The sequence below is a fragment of the Oryx dammah genome, unplaced genomic scaffold (assembly GCF_014754425.2).
Source record: "Oryx dammah isolate SB20612 unplaced genomic scaffold, SCBI_Odam_1.1 HiC_scaffold_5, whole genome shotgun sequence".
Lineage (NCBI taxonomy): Eukaryota > Metazoa > Chordata > Mammalia > Artiodactyla > Bovidae > Oryx > Oryx dammah.
This window is the reverse complement of record NW_024070189.1, coordinates 89205981-89228537: the sequence shown is the minus strand read 5'-3', so window position 1 is coordinate 89228537 and position 22557 is coordinate 89205981. Positions and strand designations below refer to the sequence as shown.

At 50.7% G+C, this 22557-nt stretch overlaps 1 protein-coding gene across 2 annotated transcripts; it reads left to right on the top strand.

Moving 5' to 3' along the window:
* Positions 1-11271: 11271 nt before the first annotated feature.
* Positions 11272-20399, top strand: DOHH (deoxyhypusine hydroxylase). 2 transcript variants are annotated; one of them, XM_040241930.1, is made up of 5 exons: positions 11272-11588; positions 14869-15202; positions 16926-17002; positions 18404-18644; positions 19724-20399. In XM_040241930.1, the coding sequence occupies exons 2-5, from the start codon at positions 14929-14931 to the stop codon at positions 20041-20043; spliced, it is 912 nt and encodes a 303-aa protein (XP_040097864.1). In that variant the 5' UTR covers positions 11272-11588; positions 14869-14928; the 3' UTR covers positions 20044-20399. The 2 variants fall into 2 exon arrangements, with proteins under 2 accessions (XP_040097864.1, XP_040097865.1); XM_040241931.1 differs by having other exon boundaries at positions 11293-11588; positions 14872-15202.
* The last annotated feature ends 2158 nt before the right edge of the window (positions 20400-22557 follow it).

Here is a 22557-nt window from a genome sequence, read left to right as displayed (position 1 = left end):
GAGCGACTTCACTTTCACTTTTCACTTTCATGCATTGGAGAAGGAAATGGCAACCCACTCCAGTGTTCCTGCCTGGAGAATCCCAGGGACGGGGGAGCCTGGTGGGCTGCCATCTATGGGGTCGCACAGAGTCAGACATGACGGAAGCGACTTAGCAGCAGCAGTGATCTCTTCATAAAAATTGGAGGTATCAAAGGAATATTTCATGCAAGGATGGGCACGATAAAGGACAGAAAGGGTAAGGACCTAACAGAGGCAGGAGAGATTAAGAAGAGGTGGCAAGAATACACAGAATTGTACAAAAAAGATCTTAATGACCTGGACAACCACAATGGTGTGATCGCTCACCTAGAGCCAGACATCCTGGAGTGTGAAGTCAAGCAGGCCTTAGGAAGCATTACTATCAACAGAGCTAGTGGAGGTGATAGAATTCCAGCTGAACTATTTCAAATCCAAAAGATGATGCTGTTAAAGTGCTGCACTCAATATGTCAGCAAATTTAGAAAACCCAGCAGTGGCCACAGGACTGGAAAAGGTTAGTTTTAATCCCAGTTCCAAAGACGGGCAGTGCTAAAGAATGTTCAAATTATCATACAAGTGTGCTTATTTCACATGCTAGTAAGGTTATGCTCAAAATCCTTCAAGCTAGGCTTCAGCAGTACTTGAATTGAGAACTTCCAGATGTACAAGCTGGGTTTAGAAAAGGCAGAGGAACCAGAGATCAAATTGCCAACATTTGTTGGATGATAGAGAAAGCAAGGAAATTCCAGAAAAACATCTACTTTTGTTTCATTGACTACACAAAAGCTTTTGATTATGTGGATCACAACAAACTGTGGAAAATTCTCCAAGAGATGGGAATACCAGACCACCTTACCTGCCTCCTGAGAAATCTGTATGCAGATCAAGAAGCAACAGTTAGAACTTTGCATGGAACAAAGGACTGGTTCAAAATTGGGAATTGAGTATGACAAGGCTGTATATTGTCACCCTGTTTATTTAACTTATATGCAGAGTACATGAAGCAAAATGCTGGGCTGGATAAGTTACAAGCTGGAATCAAGATTGCCAGGAGAAATATCAAAAACCTCAGATATGCAGATGATAACCATTTTACTGGCAGAAAGCAAAGAGGAACTAAAGAGCCTCTTGATGAGGGGGGAAGAGGCGAGTGAAAAGCTGGTTTAAAGCTCAATATTAAAAAAACTAAGATCATGGCCTCCGGTCCCATCGCTTCATGGCAGATAGAAGGGGTAACCGTGGAAGCAGTGACAGATTTTCTCTTCTTGGGCTCCCATCACTGCGGATGGTGACTGCAGGCATGAAATTAGAAGACTCAGGCTTCTTGGAAGGAAAGCTATGACAAACCTAGACAGTGTATTAAAAAGCAAAGACATCATTTTGCCAACAAAAGTCCGTATAATCAAAGTTATGGTCTTTCCAATAGTCGTGTACAGATGTGAGTGAAAGTGAAAGTGCTAGTTGCTCAGTTGTGTGCGATTTTTTTGTAGCCTCATGGACTGTAGCCTTCAAGGCTCCTCTGTCCATGGGATTTTCCAGGCAAGAATACTGGAGGGAGCTGCCACTTCCTACTCCAGGACGACTTTGGGAGGGGGCGTTATTCAACTTGCCACATTTTTGGTTTTGGCACTGTTTTGTATTATGATTGCAGTGGGCAGATACACAAATTTACACAGTGATAAATTTGTATAGAACTTATATACCCATGGATCAATGAGTGCAAGTAAAACTAGTGAAATCTGGATTAATTTGGTATATTGTTATCAATGTCAATGGCCAGTGATGACATTATACTAGTCCTTTGTATGTGTGTGCTCTCACATGTCAGTAATTTTAATATTATGCACATCAAATCATGGTAAAAAGACGACTATAAACAAGATGCCTTGTGCTCAGTCACTTCGGTCGTGCTCAACTCTGTGACCCCGTGGACTATAGGCCACCAGGGTCCTCCATTCATGGGATTCCCCAGGCAAGAATACTGGAGTGAGTAGCCATTCCCTCCTCCAGGGGATCTTCCTGGGTCTCCTGCCTTGGCAGGCAGATTCTTTACCATCTGAGTCACCTGGAAAGCCCCTTAAACAAAACACAGCCCCTCTGTTTCCATCAGCAGCCCCCTGCACCATAGCCGACATCAAGGGGGTTCTTCCAGTAGTGCACTTTGTGACAGGTCATTAAGAATCTTCTCAAATTTCCCTGGTGGCGCAGTGGTTAAGCGTCTGCCTGCCAACACAGGGGACGTGGGTTCAATCCCTGCTCCGGGAAGATTCTACATGCTGCAGACCAACTAAGCCTGAGGGCCGCAAGAACCGAGCCCGTGCTCAGCAATAAGAGAAGCCACGCGATGAGAAGTCCATACATAGCAACAAAGACTCACCACATCTAACATAAATTAAAAAAAATTTTTTAAGGGATATCTTCAAATCCAGTCGTCTGATTGTTACCCCTCATAATATCCTAATATCCGGTGAAAGGTTTGAGCTTGGAAGAAATGGAAGACTCTGAGCCTGTGCTGCTTCGAATTCCATCTGCAGTTTTAGTGGCACAAAGGGCCTCTGGATGTTTCTCAGTATGGAAAAGTTCATTTTATCTCAGTTGGGCTGGAAAGTTTTTTCTGGCCATTCAAGAGGATAACCAGGCAAAAGTTCATTTTTTCACACAAGGAAAATCCTGTGGAAGAAGATCATGACTTTCAAAAAGTCCACTTGCTGGAAACTCAATAACTGGAATCCTGTCGTTTGGCTGAGATTCAAGTCCTCTGGCAGGAATCTTCCACTTCCTTGGGCATAGCCTCCTTGTGTGTGTGTGTGTGTGTGTTTAAGATTTATTTATTTATTTTCTTTTTTGGCTGTGCTGGGTTTTTGTTGCTGTGTGCAGGCTTTCTCTAGTTGCAACAAGTAGGGGCTACTTTCCGTCACAGTGCTCAGGCTTGTCATTGTGGTGGCTTCCCATTGTGGAGCGCAGGCTCTAGGCAGGTGGCTTCAGTCGCTGCAGCACCTGGGCTCAGTAGCTGTGGGCGCACCGGCTCAGTTGTCCTGTGGCATGTGGGATCATCCCGGACCAGGGATCAAACCCATGTCCCTCGCATTGCAAGGCAGATTCTTAACCACTGGACCACCAGGGAAGCCCTTCTGTGTGTGTTTTGCATGCAGCTGCCGTCAGGGACACCGGGGTGAAGGGCACACTGCAATCTTCTGTGTGATTTCTTACAACTGCATACAACTCTGCAGTCATCTCAATGCAAATGTCTATTTTTAAAAAAACTTCAAAAAAAAAAAATGTGACCACACCCTGCTGCTTGTGGGACCTTAGTTCCCTCACCAGGGATTGAATCTGCAATTACTGAAGCCTGAGCGCCTAGAGCCTGTGCTCTGCAACAAGAGAAGCCACTGCAATGAGGGGCCCTCACACTGCAAGGAAGAGGAGCCCCTGCTCACTGCAACTAGAGAAAGCCCAGGCAGCAACGAAGACTCAGTGCAGCCGAAAATAAAAATTAAAGAAAAAGATAACCAACAAAGACCTACTATGTAGCACAGGGAACTATATTCAATATCTTGTAATGATCTATAATGGAAAAGAATCTGAAAAAGAGTATATATATGTATAACTGGAAAAAGAGTTATAGATATATTCATACATACAAATGGACTTCCCTGGTGGCTCAGATGGTTAAGAATCCACCTGCAATGCAGGAGACCTGAGTTTGATCCCTGGGTTGGGAAGTTGCCCTGGAGAAGGGAATGGCAACCCACTCCAGTATTCTTGCCTGGAGAATTCCATCCACAGAGGCAGCATACAGTCCGTGGTGTTGCAGAGTCAGACATGACTAAGCGACTGACTTAACTTTTAATACATCCAAATAACTGAATCACTTTGCTGTATACTGGAAACTAACACAACATTGTAAATCAACTGTACTTCAATTATTAAAAAAAAAAAAAAATAGAACCCTCAGAGCTGAAAGTGGGTTGGGTCCGACTTAGCACAGACTGCCCCCTGGCTATCAGTCTCCCCACAAACCTGCATGTTCAAGATTCCAAGTTCATAGAGGTACACAGGCCCAGCTTTTGGGCGTGGCACCCATTATCTGCTTCCTTCAGCCCTGGGTCTATCTCCTCTCACTCCCAGAGCTTCCCTGGGGCTGCTCACACCTGGCATGCAGTCCCAAGCCTTCTGGAGTCAACACAGCGCCTGGCCCACGGGGCAGCTCAGTGTGGATATAAGCCCGAGCCACCCAACGTGGTTGTTGATGGTGGCCCCGCAAGCCAGGCAGGTCTGCTGTTAAGCCAGCTCTCTGGGATCAGCTTTCGAACACACAAGAGGACAGTGGAAAAGTACTATGTATTTATACACTACTGTGTATAAGATAGGACTTCCCTGGCAGCTCAGTGGTAAAGAATCCACCTGCCATGCAGGAGCCACAAGAGATGTGGGTTCCATCCCTGGGTCAGGAAGATCTCCTGGAGGAGGGCATGGCAACCCACTCCAGTGTTCTTGCCTGGTATATCCTATGGACAGAGGAACCTGGACGGCTATAGTTCATAGCGTCGAAAACAGTCGAACACGACTGAAGTGACTTAGCACACATACACATGCCAGGGTTCAATCCCTGCTTCTCTGGGAACTAAGATCCCACAAGCCCCAAGGTACAACCGAAAAAAAAAAAAAAAATAGGGCTTCCCTGGTGGCTCAGTGGTAAAGAATCTGCCTGCAATGCATGAGACAGATTCGATCCCTGATCCAGGAAGATCCCATATGCCTCAGAGCAACTAAGCCTGTGCGCCACATCCCCTGAAACCCACAAGCCCTAGAGCCAGTGCTCCACAGGAGAAATCCCCACAATGAGAAGTCTACATACTCCAGCTAGAGAGTAGCCCCCACTCACCGCAACTGGAGAAAGCCCCAACAGCAAGGAAGACCCAGCACAGACAAAAGTAAATAAATAAATTAGTTTTTTAATGTCAGCTTTTTTTTTTTTAAGAGGACCAAAAAATATCTACTATACAGCACAGGGAGCTCTACTCAATATTTGTAATAACCTGTAAGGGAAAAGAATCTTAAAAAGCATGAAGATATGCATATGTATAACTGAATCACTTTGCTGTACATCTGGAACTAACACAACATTTTAAATCAACTATCCTCCAATAAAACTTAAAAAATGAAAAGGAAAGTAACAACAATTGGGATATCAGCTCCAAGAGGCCAGAGACTGCTCGTTCTCGGTGCCTGCTATGCAGCAGATAATAAATATTTGCAAAATGAATGACTGAATGTTTACATCAGCCATTGGCCTATCAAAAAGAGTTCTCTGCTGTGCATGGCATGTTGATGTTTTTCATTCACGGACCTCATGCTTGTTTGTTTAATAATTTTATTTATTTAGTTTTGACTGTTCTGGGTCTTCCTTGCTGTGCAGGTTTTTTGTTTTTTTTTTTTTAGTTGCAGTGAGAGGGGGCTGCTCTCTAGTTGCAGCGCCTGGGATTCTCACTGCAGTGGCTTCTCTTGCTACAGAGCACAGGCTCTAGGGCCCTCTGCGGCACACAGGCTTAGCTGCCCCTCAGCATGTGAAATCTTCCCAGACCAGGGATCAAACCCGTGTCCGCTGCATTGGCAGGCAGATTCTCAACCACTGGACCACAAAGTAAGTCCTTCAGCATCTATTTTGTGCCAAGCATGGAATAGCACTTGGGGATCCACTTAGTGAGTCAATGTCAATGTCAAGAGACACTATCAGAGGAATTTTGTGACCGGGCCATGATGGGAATATTTACACCCCAAGAATTGGCAAACACTGCAAATCAGGGTTTTAAATTACTTTTTCCAGGTTGTTCATTAACCAGCACACCATTGTATCTCATCATGGAGAACAAATTAGACATAAATCCCTGCTCTCATGGTGCTTATATCCTAGTGTGTCCTAGTGACGAAAGTAGTAAACAAAGCAACTAAGTAAAATGTACAGTAAAATATGGGCTTCCTGGGCGGCTCAGTGGGAAGAATCCACCTGCAATGCGGGAGACATGGGTTTGACCCCTGGGTTGGAAAGATCCCCTGGAGGAGGGCATGGCAACCCACTCCAGTGTTCTTGCCTGGAGAATCCCCATGGACAGAGGAGCCTGGCTGGCTACAGTCCATGGGGTCGAAAAGAGTTGGACACGAATAAAGTGAGTGAGCACACACACAGTGAAATATAGATACTGTGGAGAATAAATCAGGGGACTGGGTTAAGGACTGCAGAGGCTGAGGTAATTAAAACGCTCAGGTAGGCTTCCTGGAGGAAGTAACATTTGCGTGAAGGAGCAAACACTTGCACTTGAGTGAAAGAGTAAACAAAGGTGTTTGGAGGAACACGTCTTCCAGGCAGAGGGCACAGCATACACAAAGGCCTTGGGGCAGGACTGTATCTAGTGTGTTGGAGGAACAGCGGGGAGGCTGTGTTTCTGGAGCAGAGTGGGCGCGGGGGAGAGAGGGAGGAAAGGAAGGCTGGGAGAGGACGGGCAGGTCGTGCAGGGGCTTGAGGGCTGCAAGAGGACTCAGGCTTTTTACTCAGGAAGGTGGGAGCCCTGGAGGGCTGCGGGCAGAGGGAAAGGCCGCGCCTGACTCAGGCGCTCACACGCTCCCTCTAGTGGCTGGTGCAGGGAAGACAGACTGTGGTGGTGAGGGTGGGAGCTGTCTCTGGTGCTCACAGGCGCCCTCAGGTGGCTTCCTAGGGGAGGACAGAATGTGGGGGAATGGAGAGAGGTGGAGCGGGGGGTGTCCAGGGTGGAGGCCCCTTTACTGGTCCAAGTGAGTGATGATGAGAGCTGAACGCTGAGGGAGGCAGAGGAGGAAGTTAGTGGATTTTTTTTTTTTTGCCATTTCAAATAATGTGGAAACGAATGCTTCTTTTTTCACTTTTTTTTTTTTGCTCTTAGTGTCAGTGAAATTCCTCAAAATGGATGCAGACTGAAAGATTCCTCATTTAATAGTTAAAAACAATTTTGAAATATTTAACGTTGAAATGCTGAAACATGGAGAATAGAAATTGCCCTCCTTTTCCCCACCACCTATTTTTTGAACAGTTTATAATGAAAACTTTCAAGTACACAGAAAAATTGAAAGACTTTTACAATGAATTGTCATATGCCTACTGTCCACTTTCTCAATGAACACTTAGCTATTTTTGCCCTATTCTGTATTTATCCATCCTTTTATCCATTCATCAGTAGATCTCACTTTTTAAAGTGAAGTGAAGTTGCTCAGTTGTGCCCGACTCTTTGCAACCCCATGGATAGTAGCCTGCACCAAGCTCCTCCATCCATGGGATTTTCAAGGCAAGAGTACTGGAGTGGGTTGCCATTTCCTTCTCCAGGGAATCTTCCCAACCCAGGGATCGAACCCAGGTCTCTCACATTGTAGACAGACGCTTTACCGTCTGAGCCACAAGTTGTATAATGTCACATCCATTAGGATGGCTACTATCAAAAACAAAATAACAGGACTTCCTGTTTGCCAAAAGTTTTACTTTCCTTTTAGGTTCAAAGGATTCCTTAAGAAAACAAACCGCTTGTAAACAATTTCAATATTTAATAGAGGATTATTTGATTTAATTTCAAGATGCAGCCATTAAAAAAGGGAAATAGAGGGCTTTGCTGGTGGCTCAATGGTAAAGAACCTGTCTGCCAATGCAGGGGACATGATTCAATCCCTGATCTTGGAAGATCCCACATGCCTCAGAGCAACTAAACCTGTCCACCATAACTCTCTAGAGCCCAGGAACTGCAGCTACTGATGCCTGTGTGCCTAGAGCTCTGCAACAAGAGAAGTCATTGCAATGAGAAACCTGAGTACCGCAACAAAGAGTAGTCCCGCTCACTGCAACTGGAGAAAGCCCACGCAGTAACAGCAAAGACCCAGGGCAGCCAGAAATAAGAAAATAATTTTTTTTTCAAAGAAAGGAAATAGAAACAATAGAGAAAAGTAACAGCACACACATCACCAGATTTGGCTGACCAACATCCAGACTTGAACAGCGTTAGGAAGTCCCTTGTTAACAGGATAGGTCCCAGGTGGTGCGTCCAACCAACTGGTGAGATTTCAAATTGCAGTTTCGGGCACACCCACTTCTAATCCCAGGCAGAAAATGATATCATCATCAGTTTGAGCACAACATTTTAGCTCCAGTTTTTCTTTGAACTTTTACAATGCTGTTTGTTTCACCTCGTGAGTCATAAGACTTCTTAAACCCTAGGGAGTTGACCAGATCCTCAGAAGCTTAAGAGATTCCAGGACTCACTTCCTTTCTTATCTGAAGTGCTGTCTGGCTTGCTGTGCTTGGAGGCAGGCACAGAATACCAGCAGTGTCTAGGCAGGTCAGAAGCAGGTCAGAGGCCTGCTCCCCTGCTTCTGAAGTCTGAACAGGACTTCCTCCATTTTAATTTCCCTAACACTTCCCTGGTGGTCCAGTGGTTGCAACTTTGCCTTCCAATTCAGAGGGTATGGGTTTGATTCCTGAGAAAGAAAGATGCCAGATGCCTCTTAGCCAAAAAAAAAAAAAAAGAAGAAGAAGAAGAAGAAAACCCCAGAACATAAAATGGAAGCAATATTGTAACAAATTCAATGAAGATTTTAAAAATGGTGTACATAAAAAAACAACACAGAAAATAACAAGGGTTTCTATGAGAAAGTGGAAGAATTGGAATCCTTGTTTGTCGCTGGTGGGAACATAAGACAACAGTTCAGCAGTTCCTCAAAGAGTTAAACATAGGACTACTATATGATCCAGAAATTCCACTCTTGGGTACATGCCCAGAAGATTTGAAAATAGGGAATCAAAGAGCACCTCTTTGTACACCAATGTTCATAGCAGCATTATTTACAATAGCCAAAAGGTGGAAATAATCCAAGTGTCCACTGATGGATGAATAGATAAACAAAATGTGGTCCACTCATGCAATAGGAAGGAAATTTTAAAGGGAAGGAAGTTCTGACACACGCTACAGTGTGGATGAACTCTGAGGATAACTATGCTCAGCAAAATAAACCAGGCACAAAAGGACAAATATTGTTTGATCCCACTTGCTAAGCTTCCAAGAGTAGTCAAATTCATAGAGAGAAAATATGCTAGAGGTTACCAAGGTCTGAGGTCACTGTGAATAATGCTGTGATGAACATGGGTGTACAATTATGGAGTCCCTGCTTTCAGTTCTCTCTAGGAGTGGAATTGTTGGATCACATGCAGGAGATCCTGGTTCGATTCCTGGATCGGGAAGATCTGTTGGAGAAAGGATAGGCTACCCACTCCAGTATTCTTGGGCTTCCCTGGTGGCTCAGGACGGTAAAGAATCTACCTGCAATGTGGGGGACTTGGGTTTGATCCCTGGAGAAGGGAACGGCTACCCATTTCAGTATTCTGGCCTGGACAATTCCATGGACAGAGGAGCCTGGCAGGCTATACAGTTCATGGGGTCGCAAAGAGACAAGAGACTGACACGACTGGGCGACTTTCACTTTTTTTATGCTAATTCTATGTTTAACTTTTTGAGGAACTACTCTTTTGACATAATCCCTTACAAGCTCTCTTTTCTTTGTAGGCAGCATCCTGGAGACAAAGCTGTAAAATGAATGAAATGGTTGAATTCCAACTCTATTTCATATTTCAGAAGTAGAGTTAACTGGATGGTTAGTATAGGGAGGTTAATAGTGCTTGCTCCTTGGAAGAAAAGCTGTAACAAACCTAGGCAGTATATTAAAAAGCAGAGACATTACTTTACCGACAAAGGTCAGTCTAGTCAAAGCTATGGTTTTTCCAGTAGTCATGTATGGATGTGAGAGTTGGATCATAAAGAAAGCTGAGTGCTGAAGAACTGATGCTTTTGAACTGTGGTGTTGGAGAAGACTCTTGAGAATCCCTTGGACTGCAAAGAGATCCAACCAGTCCATCCTAAAGGAAATCAGTCCTGAATATTCATTGGAAGGACTGATGCTGAAGCTCCACTTCTTTGGCCAGCTGATGCAAAGAACTGACTCATTGGAAAAGACCTTGATGCTGGGAAAGACTGAAGGCAGGAGAAGGGGAGAACAGAGAATGAGATGATTGGATGGCATCACTAAATGGACATGAGTTTGAGCAAGCTCTAGGAGCTGGTGATGGACAGGGAAGCCTGGCGCCGCAGTCCATGGGATCACAGAGTCCAGACAACTGAGCGATGGAACTGAAGTGGATGGTTCATGGTGGCTCCATTCATTTTAGGTGTCAGAAACCTTGTGCTTATCCTGATCAGAACTCTCCCAAATGCCATATGCATCCCAGCTGCAAATCCTGTTTGTTCCACCTTCAAAATTAACTCAGCATCTGAATACTTCTCTCTGCCTCCATGGTCCCTCCTGTCTGTTTTCTTTTTTGGTGGGGAGGAGCGCCATACAGCATGTGGGATCTTAGTTCCCTAACCAGGGAGCAAACCTGTGCCCCCTGCACGGGGAGTGTGTCTTAATCACCGGACCACCAGGGAAGTCCCATACAGTGTTTGTTAAATGAATAAATAAATGAATGAATAAATGATTAGGTCAAGTCCGTTTTTTCATTCCTTCCTGTCTAGCGTTTGGGCTTCCCTGGTGGCTCAGAGATTAAAGCGTCTGCCTGCAATGTAGGAGACCTGGGTTCGATCCCTGGGTCGGGAAGATCCCCTAGGGAAGGAAATGGCAACCCACTCCAGTATTCTTGCCTGGAGAATCCCATGGATGGAGGGGCTTGGTGGGCTATAGTACACGGGGTCGCAAAGAGTCGGACACGACTGAGCGACTTTACTTTCACTTTCTCTAGCGTTTACCTCGGAGAAGGCAATGGCACACCACTCCAGTACTCTTGCCTGGAAAATCCCATGGACGGAGGAGCCTGGTAGGCTGCAGTCCACGAGGTCATTAAGAGTCGGACACGACTAAGCGACTTCACTTTGACTTTTCACTTTCATGCATTGGAGAAGGGAATAGCAACCCACTCCAGTGTTCTTGCCTGGAGAATCCCAGGGACGGGGGAGCCTGGTGGGCTGCCGTCTATGGGGTCGCACAGAGTCGGACACGACTGAAGCGACTTGCAGCAGCAGCAGCAGCAGCAGCAGCAGCAGCAGCAGCAGCAGCAGCAGCAGCAGCAGCAGCAGCATTATTTACCTCGTCCATTGGTCACGCCCCTGAGACTTGACCACGCCCCAGGAACATTAAGCAAGGGGCGTCGCTTGCCAACCCCACCTCTCGGCTGAATCGGGATAAACCATTTCCATTCGTCGTATCGGGTGGGGAGGGCGGAGAGAAAATCTCTTATGTGGAAAGGATGGAAGCTGCCCTTCCGTTTCCCTGAGAAGTGCCCGTAGATTCCTCCCGGTGTGTGAGTGTGAGCTATGGCCCCGTTGCTAACTCGCGCTTGCGGGCCCACTCACGCTGCATAGCCTTCCATTGGGTCCTCCCTCGGGGCTGCGTTGGTGCCGGCCGGCCTGGTCACGTGGGCGGCAAGATGGCGGCCCCCAGAGCGCTGTAGCAGTGTGGCGGTTGGCGAAGTGTTGGTGGCAGCGGACGAGAAGCGGGCGGGTTCGGTAGGTCCTCCGATCTGGTAGCTCACTGGGGTGTTCTGGCGGCGAGGGGGACGGGAAGGACGCCTCACTGGAGTCTCGGCGCTAAGATTCTTTCGCTGGGAAGTAGAAAGGCCTCCCTTCTGAGAGGTCCCGGCGAACTATTTCGCTCCGGTTCTGCAGGCCCTGTCTCCGGGGATGCGCGTAGTGAGGAATCAGCACGCGGGGCGCGGGGAAGGTCCCGTGTTGGGTGACCTCTTTCTCGGGGTTCTGGGAGAACCAATCTGTGAAGGATCAGGTACTGGGGGACACACGTAAACGGATCTTATTGTTCAGTCGCTCAGTTGTGTCTGACACATGCTGCCCCATGGATTGCAGCATGTCAGACTTTCCTTCACCATCTCCCGGAGTTCGCTCAAACTCATGTCCGTTGAGTCAATGATGCCATGAGACATCAGTTCCTGGGAGTCTCCTCCAAGGAGCTTTGGGGAGCCGGTCGTCGCTGGGGGATCCTGGGAGCAGCCCCGAGGGATGCCGTGTTGGGGCGACCTGCCTCTTAGCGGCAGCGGGGGCGGGGGTTTAGTTATCAGAGGCCGTTTTGTTGGGAATTCTTGGTTTAGAGGGAGCGGATTTCGGGAATTCCGAACTTCCCTTCTTACATCCCTTACTCACTCTTCACTGAAGTCTGTCTCTGAGACACACCTTCGCATGGACACACCTTCGCAGGGGCGAGCGGATTCCCCTGTGCCTTGGTTGTGGACTGATCTCTGTAACCCCACGTTCACACCCTTGTCCCCCTTCCCACTGAAAAAATGGGCCTAGAGGTATGAGTAGTGGGCGTACAGGTGGCCAGGTGTATCCCGAGACAGACACACCTTACCCTCCTGAGCACAGAAGTGGACGTTGGGCTACATGCAGAAGTAATTCCACAGCAGCTCTGTTTTTATCAAATGCATAGTAAGTACCAGCGGTGGTATTAAGTGCTCTGTGGGCGTAATTCCATTCGCAGCAACTCAGTGAGTTCCCTGTGCCCCTTTCACCCGTTTTACAGATGATACAGATTTATACGGTGTATAAGGCACTCAATACCCTGCCTGGCAGGCAGTGGATAATCAGTTCATTCAACACTTAAGTGCTTGCTGCTGTGGTGACGGACACTGTGCTAGGCCTTGGAGACACAGCAAGAAACAAAACAGTGTTTCTCCTTTGTGTCTTGAGAGAGGCCCTGCACAGACTGGGAGTGAGGAGTCCTGACTTGGCTGTGTGACCCCAGACAGGTCACAGCTCATCTGTTATAGAACAGTGAGGCGAATCTGGATGGTCCCTAATGAGCTTGCTCACCCCTGGCTTCTGCAGTTTCTGATGGTCCCTCTTTTGTGTTTATTTATATATTCATTTATTCATTTGGCTGCGCCGAATCTTAGTTCTGGCGTAAGGGATCTAGTTCCCTGACCAGGGTTAAAAGCCAGGCCCTGCATTGGGAGCTCAGAAACTTAGCCACTGGGCCACCAGGGAAGTCCCTGATGATCCCTGTTTTGAGTGCCACCTCCTTTGATAGTCACCTGTGCTCAGACAGCTGCACCTCCCTTATTATACCAGGTTGGCCCTACTGACTCTGCTGGGAGCCACAGCCTGCTCGTAAGCTTCACGAAGCGTCCTCACTGGTCTGGAGTATGAGGACCAGCCTCAGCTGCGTCCTTTCATTTTAGTCCTTCCTTTCAACCCTGAGTTTGTGGTTTAGACCTTGACCCTGCAGCCCAGCTACCGGGATCTCTAACTCTTCACTGGGTTCCTAGGCAAGTGCTTCACCTCTCTGTGGAACAGAGCTCCTGTAAAACACTGACCATGGTGCTTGTCTGAAAGGGTTATGGAGAGGATGGAGCGAGTTTAGGAATGTAAGGGCTTAGAATAGATGGCTGGCACGTAGCACATCCTGGGTAAATGTCAGTTGCTATTATTGTTATGGTCATTGTTCTTTTTAAATTTTTTTTTAAGTTTTTTAATATAGATCATTTTTAAAGTCTTTGTTGAATTTGTTACAATATTGCTTCTGTTTTATGTCTTGGTGTTTTGGCCACAAGGCATGTGGGATCTCAACTTTCCAACTAGGGGTGGAACTTGCACCCTGTGTGTTGGAAGGTGAATTTTTAACCACCGGACAGCCAGGGAAGTCCCTTCTTTTTCTTTTTTTTTAAATTTATTATTCATTTCTTGAGTGCTGGGTCTTCATTGCTGCGTGCAGGCTCTAGTTGTGGTGTGGGGGCTTCTCATTGCGGTGGCTTCTCTTGTTGTGGAGCACAGGCTCTCGGGCGCTGGTGGGCTTCAGTATGGCAGCACTCTGGCTCAACAGTTGTGGCTCGCAGGCTTAGTTGCCCCACAGCATATGGAGTCTTACCGGACCATGGATCACATCAGCGTCCCTTGAATTGGCAGCAGATTCTTAACCGCTGGACCACCAGGGAAATCCATGGTCGTTGTTCTTATTAAGGAATTGTGTGCTGGGTGTACAGGGGTGACTAGCACTCAGTCCCTGCCTTCAGAGTTTTAGTAACTGAACAACAATAACGTAGGCTCTTAGCTCCCCGACCAGGGATGGAACCTGCGTCCCCTGCACTGGAAGGCGGATTCTTAACCAATAGACCACCAGGGACGTCCTCAGCAGCTCTAAACAGTAGTAACACTAATTTTCAGTTTCTGTGGGTCAGGGGTCCGGGCCTGGTTTAGCTGGGTGGCTGTGGCTCTGATCGCTTGTGAGGCTGCGTGCAGACCCTGGCTGGGCTACGACATCTGAGGGCTGGACTGGGGCTGGGGGAGCTGCTCTCAAGCCGCCGCTCTCACCTGGCTGTTGGTGGGAGGCTTCAGTTTCTCCACCATGTGGGCCCCTGGAGCCACAAGGAGGAAGCCACAGGGTCCCTTATGACCCTCCCAAGTCACAGTGCCATTTCTCCCATATTCACCTGAGTCAGCCCTATTCGCTGGGGTGTGGCGTGAGGTCCACATAGTCCACAAACACCAGGAGGTGAGAGTCCCTGAAGACCATGTTGGGGACCAGTCTCCACAGCCCCTCTGGCTGCTGTGTGGCAAGCAGACCAGTGGAGGTCATTGGTGAGGTAGATACAGGCCACAGGCCCAGAGAGAAACGTGCCTCAGGGAAGGCCACACAGCAGGTAGGCAGGGCTGGACCGAGGCACCCAGGCTGTTGAGCAGTTTGGAAACCACCCCGCTGAGGTCCCAACTCTGAGATGAACAAGTCAGCTAGCAGCAAATGGCACCTTTAACCTGGCGTCTCGGTTTCCCCTCCCAGCAGGTTCTCAAGCTGAGAGTCCCCTAGTTTAGCCCAAGTGGAGAGGAAGGCTGCATCGCCATGGTAACAGAGCAGGAGGTGGAGGCAGTGGGGCAGACGCTGGTTGACCCCCGGCAGCCCCTGCAGGCCCGCTTCCGGGCACTGTTCACACTGCGTGGGCTCGGGGGTCCGGTGGCCATCTCCTGGATCAGCCGGGCCTTTGATGATGACTCAGCCCTGCTCAAGCATGAGCTGGCTTACTGCCTGGGCCAAATGCAGGACCGGCGGGCCATCCCCGTGCTGCTGGACGTGCTGCAGGACACCAGCCAGGAGCCCATGGTGCGCCATGAGGCAGGTGAGCAGACGGGGTGTGGGCTGTACCTGGCGAGCGCTGGAAGGGGTGGGTGGTGAATGCCTTCGACTATCTCTGCCCCACGTCTCAGCTCTGCTGCCGAAGCACGGGAGCCAGGTAAATCCCAGGTAATGGATGGGTGTTGCCTCCAGCCAGTCTAGCTTTATGGGCCCTGAGATGTGAATTTCATGAGTCATAAATCGTGATCCCTTTTTGTTTTTATTTTTTTGGTCTCTCCACGGGGCATGTGGCATCTTAGGTCTTTCATCAGGGATTGAACCCGCACCCATTGCATTGGAAGCTGAGTCTTTACCATTGGACCACCGGAAGTCCCTGTCTCTTTGATTAAAAGAAAATACACAGACAATGCGGGAGACCTGGGTTTGATCCCTGGGTTGGGAAGATCCCCTGGGGAAGGAAATGACAACCCATCCTAGTATTCTTGCCTGGAGAATCCCATGAACAGGGGAGCCTGGTAGGCTACAGTCCATGGGGTTGCCAAGAGTCGGACACAACTGAGTGACTAAAAAAAAACAGTTAAAAATGGAAATACCAATCTTTGCTCATACGAAGACAGGCAGTGGCCATAGCCAGCCAACCCAAGGTTACTCAGTCACTTCACTTACTGGACAGGTTTGTTTTTTTTTTTTAATGGCCACTCCAGATGACTTGCAGGATCTTAGTTCCCCAACCAGGGATCAAACCTGTGCCCTCTGCAGCAAAAGCGTAGAGTCCTAACCGCTGGACTGCCAGGGAATTCCCTGGACAAATGTTCATGGACCATCTACTGTGGGCCAGGTGCTATTCTCACAAGAGACTCAGATAGCCAATGAGGGGCTGTGGTTCCATTTATGACTATTCTTGGTCCTTTTGAATATTCCCTGAGATAATCTCCAGCTTTGTCAGGCTGCCTCGGACTCCTCTCAGGATCCCAACCATTGACTCCTCTGGGAGCTCTCCTTACAGAGAAATATTCAAGCCCAAACCTCAATTTCGTGTGTGTGATTTTCTGGAATACCCAGTCATGTTATGGTGCAAACGCTTACCTAAGTGTTAAGGAGGAAAATAAAGCCTGGGAGGGGGTGCCAGAGGTGTTGCCCTTTTTTTTTTTGGCCTTTCCATGGGACATGTGGGATCCTAGTTCCCTGACCAGGGATTGAACCTGCGCCCCGTGCGTTTGAAACTCGGAATCTCAACCACTGAACCACCAGGGAAGTCCAGCATTACTGTTTTTAATTGCTGGACAGAGATCCGAGTGGAGTAAGGGAGTAATCTAGGTAGTTGTCTGGGGAAAGGGGTTCTGGGCAGTGCAAAGGCCCTGAGGCAGGATGGTGCCTGTCTGCTGACCCTCCTTGCCCACATCGCAGCTTAGAAACCTCCTCCAGGTTTTCAGGGCTCTCCATGATGGACTCGACTCAGTGGACTGTTCTTGCTCTCGCCACCCATGTCCCCAAATTGTAAGGACATGCTTATCTGTATCTCCCCTCTGGGCCATGAGCTCTAGGGGTATGGGCCAGTGTGGGGTCTGAGCCAGGTTGCAGCAAAGTTTGATTTCTGGGGAAGGGACACTCACTGGTGCAGATTCATTCAGGAATGGACTGGTCTCTGCTCCAAAACTCATGGCTGGGTGGCCCACCCACAGGACACAGGCAGGGCCGGTGAGGGGGAAGGCATCTGGGGTGTTTCCTAACCAGCCAATGTACGCTCTCTGCCCTGTTCTTCTCAGGGGAGGCCCTGGGGGCCATTGGGGACCCAGAGGTCCTGGAGATCCTGAAGCAGTACTCTACTGACCCCGTTGTTGAGGTAACACAGCACCCCCCCATCCCCACCCCATCTCGGGTCCAGGAACTGACCTCAGACCCTGTGTCTGGTTGCCAGGGTGACTACCTGGCCCAGGGATGCCAAGAGAGGGCTGCAGTCAGGATGGACGCCAGCCACTGCCCCTTTGGGCAAAACTGAACTCTTTTCACTTTTAAAAAAGTGAACTCTTGATTCACATATAACACCCACCCTGCTCCACTGGCGTTAGCCCAGCCCCCACTCGCCTCTCTCCTAGCCTCCCACGGGCAGTCCCTCCCTTGTGTAGATCTCCCAACCCACCCACCTCTCCACCTCCACCCAGCGTCATCCAGTCTCTCCCTGCCGCCGTCCCTATTTTTTCTTTAAACAACAGCTTTATTGAGATGTGTCACATACCAGAAAACCCACTCCCTGAAAGTGGTCATTTGGTTGGTTTTTAGTACATCCATGGGCTTCCCTTGTGGCTCAGCTGGTAAAGAATCCACCTGCAATGTGGGAGACCTGGGTTTGAACCCTGGGTTGGGAAGATCCCCTGGAGAAGGGAAAAGCTACCCACTCCAGTATTCTGGCCTGGACAATTTCACTGGACTGTGTAGTCCGTGGCATCTCAGAGAGTCGGACACGATTGAGCGACTTTGACTTTGACTTCGTATATGCATAGAGTTATAAAACCATCACCACTGTCTGATTCCCAGAACAGCCCATCCCCCAAAAAGGAAGCCCCATCCCCCTCAGCAGTCACTCCTCCATCCCTTGCCCCAGCCCCTGACCACCAGGAGCCCACTCTCTGTGTCTGTGGATCTGCCTGCTCTGCTCTGTGTCTGGGATCTGCCTGATCCCATCAGTGGAGTCACACCCTGTGTGTCCTGCTGGGTCTGCGTCTCTCACTGAGCACCTGTTCTCAGGGTCCATCCATGTGGTAGCAGGTGTCTGGGCTTCTCTCCTTTTCAGGGCTGAGTGATGCTCCTGTGTGTGGAGGGATCACATTTACTTATCCATCACCTATTAACCTATTCTGTGCCTCAGGACTCAGGGTTTGTCATCACCTTTAGGACAGCAGTCTTAAGCAGTCTGGCCTGGCCTCCTCAGGCCTGGCCTGAGGTCATGTCTGTTGCTGACTCCCCCTGATGGTCCTGCCTCGGGGCCTTTGCACTGGCTGATCCCACCTGATGCCTTTCTCACTGGTCACCTCCGAGTGACTCCTCCTGACCCACTGTTCCCCTGTCACTCCCTGATCACAGCAGTCCCTGCCGGTTGTTTCCAGCCTGGAAGGATCAATTAGTCCAGAGTCTGTGGGCTCTGTCTCTGCTAAATCGGGAGCCCTGGGGGCTGGAGGGGGACGTGGCATGTCCACTCCCTTCCCTTCCATCCCCAGCGGCCGTCTGTGCGCCCCTCTCCCTGCAGGTGGCCGAGACATGCCAGCTGGCTGTGCGGCGGCTGGAGTGGCTACAGCAGCAGAGTGGGGAGCCAGTGGTCCGGGGGCCCTACCTCTCTGTGGACCCGGCCCCGCCCGCTGAGGAGCGTGACCTGGGGCAGCTGCGGGAGGCGCTGCTGGACGAGACCCGGCCACTCTTCGACCGATACCGAGCCATGTTTGCCCTGCGCGACGCCGGAGGCAAGGAGGCCGCCCTGGTGCTGGCCGAAGGTGAGGAGGGGCTTTGGGGGTCAGGGTCGGGGCCCCTTGGACCCCGTGGCCATATTTGTCGCACAGAGCTACATAGCATCCTGGGCAGGTGCATCCTGGGGCAGATACTCTTATTACCCCCACTTCTCCATGGTGGGAGCCTAGGCCCAGAGAGGCAGAGGGACTTGTCCAAGGTCACACAGCAGTCTCAGCTGCAGAGTTTGGGTTTGACCCCAGGGGCCCCCATTACCGTTACTGGTGGCATTTTCTTCTCAGCTCTGCAGGGAGCCCTGTGCAGGTCTGAAGGGCTGTGGCTCATCTAGCAGAAAAGGAGAGGAGGGGCTTCTGGGAATCCTGGGGTTCCTTGCTCCCCTCCCCAACTCCTGAGGTGGCCGCTTCTGGTCCACAGAGCACTCAGAGCCCCTCTGCCTTCCTGGGGCTTCCTGTCTAGCCAGGGAGATGCTGGGACATCACCGCCACATGGACCCGGGGCAGGAGCGCAGAGGGGGCAGGTGTGGGTTTGTCCTGGGTGGTTGCCTGGAGCAGCAACTGCACAGTCAGGCCGGCTGGCCTCGAATCCCAGGTCTGCCTCCGGAGGACATCAGAGCACAGGCAGGTCACTCCCTGGTCCAAGGCTAGGGCCCTAGCAGGAGAAGTCTGGCCCCTCTGTTTGGCTGTGCTGGTGAAAAGCCTGGGACTCTGCCTGTCAGGGTCACTAAGACTGTGTGGGTGTGGGGATCATGCAGGAAACGACCCAGAAGCACAAATGTATAAGACGCCTGCAGATCGCACTGGCAGTGTGGGCACAACACGGAGTCGGGGTGCAGGGGGACAGGACGGGAAGGAGGCGGCCATTCCCCGTCTTGCCTCCGGGGAGTGGAGAGGGCGGGCCGAGTTTCCAGAGCCCGATGGGCCCACCCTGCTTCCCCAGTCCCTCTGGTGGCATAGGGTCCCACCTCTGAACTCCGTGACTGGCGGTGGGGGTGTTGGGGGGTGCTCCCAGATACGGGAACCCCCTTTCGACCCCTCTCGGTCCCTCTGTCCCCCGGTGCCCCACCCCCTTCTCGCTCTGTGGTGATGCCAACCTTCTTCCCTTGTAGGCCTGCGCTGCGGCAGCGCCCTCTTCCGCCATGAGATAGGCTACGTTCTGGGCCAGATGCAGCACGAGGCGGCAGTGCCCCAACTGGCGGCGGCCCTGGCACAGCCCACTGAGAACCCCATGGTACGACACGAGTGCGCCGAGGCCCTGGGGGCCATCGCCCGGCCTGCCTGCCTGGCCGCCCTGCGGGCCCATGTGGCCGACCCTGAGCGTGTGGTGCGGGAGAGCTGCGAGGTGGCCCTGGACATGTACGAGTACGAAACGGGGTCGACCTTCCAATATGCGGACGGGCTGGAGCGGCTGCGCTCACCCCTCTCCTAGGGCCTTCGCAGGGCAGTCTCCCTTTTGGACTTGGCGCATAAACCATGCTGGAGTGAATCGGAACTTGCTCCTGGGGGCCACGCTGAAGTCACTTCTGCCACTGAGTACGAGGGGAGGGGGACCGAGGGGTTGTGGGAACAAAGCTGCATCTGGGGGAGTCAGGGGGTGGTGGCCCCGCTTCTCTAGGAATGAAAGAGCGCGGGGAAGGCACTGTGGGGAAACCCAGCCCCTCAGGGTTGGGGGTGTTGGAGCTGTCCTTTGTAGGGTGGGGTGGCCTGGAGCTAAGGGCTTAGGGAGGGCAAGCAGGTCCCAGGGACACAGCCTAGATGGACTATTAAATTATTTTTGCCAAGTGATGACTCTCAGAGTGTGTTGGGGGCAGCAGAGGTGAGGGATGGCAGCTCTAAAGGAACATCTTAAGTGTGGGGGACAAAGGCGTGTAGAGAGCTCAGCTCTGGCGTCTTCCCTGCCCCAGAGACTGTGTGACCAACCACAAGCCAGTGCTCGTTTCACCATCAATTTCCAGGAATAAAATCTGCCCAGCCAGTTCCCTCCAAGTCAGACTCATCCTCACCCAGCCTTTATTGGAGACGTAAGGGAACGGGTTTTGTGGTATGGCTAAGAGCTCGGGCTATGAGTTCCCATCCCACCTCCGTCCCCTACTTCCTCCACCTGCAGTCTCTAGCAGCCCATTTACCGCTTTGTAAAATGAGTGTTAACAAGAGAATTCATTTCATGTGTGACACATTTTCACACCAAGAAATTCTCAATTTCTACACTGCCATCAGCTGGGTGTCTTACAACTCAGTTCAGTGCTGACACCATCTGCCCAGAGTAAGTGCAGACCCTCTAGGTTCAGGGGTCAGACCTGCAGAGTTGCCCCACTTCAGACGCTGGTCTCGAGTCTGGACCTCCCATACTTCTGATTGACTGGTTATAATTTGGGGCTCCCACCACCCCCTCAAGTCAAGAAAACAATTTACTTACTTATTTATCATAAAGGAGGCAGACGAACAGCCAGATGGAGAGGTGCAAAGTCCGGGAGGGTCCCCAGCACAGGAGCATCTGTCCTCGTGGAGTTTGGGGCAGATGCTTTCATCCACCCGGAAGCTCTCCAAACCGCTTCCGGTAGAGTTTTCAACATGGGTGCGGTCTATTGAATCATTCGCCATTAGTAATTAGCTCAGTTCCCAGCCCTTCTCCCCGGGGTATACTCAGTTGTGTCTCAGTTGTACCCGACTCTGCGACCCCGTGGACTGTAGCCTGCCAGGCTCCTCGGTCCATGGAATTCTCCAGGCAAAAATACTGGAGTGGGTTGCCATGCTGTCCTCCCAGGCATCTTGACCCAGGGATCAAACCTGGGTCTCTTGCATTGGAGGCAGATTCTTTACCATCTGAGCCACCCCGAAGCCCTCTCCTTGGGGTGGTGGAGCTGAAAGTTCCATCCCTCTATCCAAGAGTAAGTTCCCTATGCCACTGGGGCCCCCCAACCCAAAGTTGCCCCCACCCAGGTGACACACAGGTGTGGTGGAAAGAGGCTCATTATGAACCACAGACGAGGCTTCCTTCATCCCATCACTCGGGAAATCACAGGTTCTTGAGAGCTCTGAGTCAGGTGCCAGGACAAAGAACAAACAGATTTCCTGTTACCCTACAGCATCACTGTCGTGTGCTGGCTGCGAGCTCCCTCCCCCATTTTTCCCCAGGGCCCCAGCCTGTCTCGTCAACTTGGCCCTGTGGCATGTGGGATCTTAGTACCTTGACCAGGGATCAAACTCATGACCCCCACATTGCAAGGCAAATTCCCAACCTCTGGACCGCCAGGGAAGTCCCTGTAATTTAAGAGCAGAAAGACAACCACCATCACACAGTCCTGACCCCATGCCTTCCAGCTCTCGCCCCCATAAGCCCTAGGAAGTTGTCAGCCCCTTGCCAGCTGGTTTTCTCCCAAACCGGCTCCAACTAGGACTGGCCCTCAAGTCCCCAGAACTGTCCTTGCCCACAGATGACCTGTGAGTGCGTGCTAGGCCCCTTCATCGTGTCCGAGTATGTACGACCCTATGGACTGTAGCCTTCCAGGCTTGTCCATGAGGATTGTCCAGGCAAGAACACTGAAGTGGGTTGCCATGCCCTCCTCCAGGAGGTCTTCCCGACCCAGGGACTGAACCCAGGTCTTCTGCAGGCGGATTCTTTACTGCTGAGCCACTAGGGAAGCCCACAGTGTGGCCTCCCAGTGTCCAGATCTGGTTGTCACAGCACAGTCTGCACTCTCCCCCTCCGGGCAGCCTCTGACCGCCCAGCCCCTCTGCTCCTGGGAATTTCTCAGGGACCCCGCCTCTGGTCCGCCTTCATCTCCCCTTCCTATCCTTCATTGGCCCAGGGCTGGGTCCTCAAGCCCCACCCACATCCTAGCCCGGCAGCTTCATCCACTGGTGCTGCTGCTGGTGCTGCTAAGTCGCTTCAGTCGTGTCCGACTCTGTGCGACGCCATAGACGGCAGCTCACCAGGCTCCCC

Coding starts and splice junctions, on each gene's coding strand:
- DOHH (XM_040241930.1), top strand. CDS start 14,929: ATGGTAACAGAGCAGGAGGTGGAGGCAGTGGGGCAGACGCTGGTTGAC. Junction 15,203..16,925: donor CATGGTGCGCCATGAGGCAG/GTGAGCAGACGG, acceptor TGTTCTTCTCAG/GGGAGGCCCTGGGGGCCATT. Junction 17,003..18,403: donor CTACTGACCCCGTTGTTGAG/GTAACACAGCAC, acceptor CTCTCCCTGCAG/GTGGCCGAGACATGCCAGCT.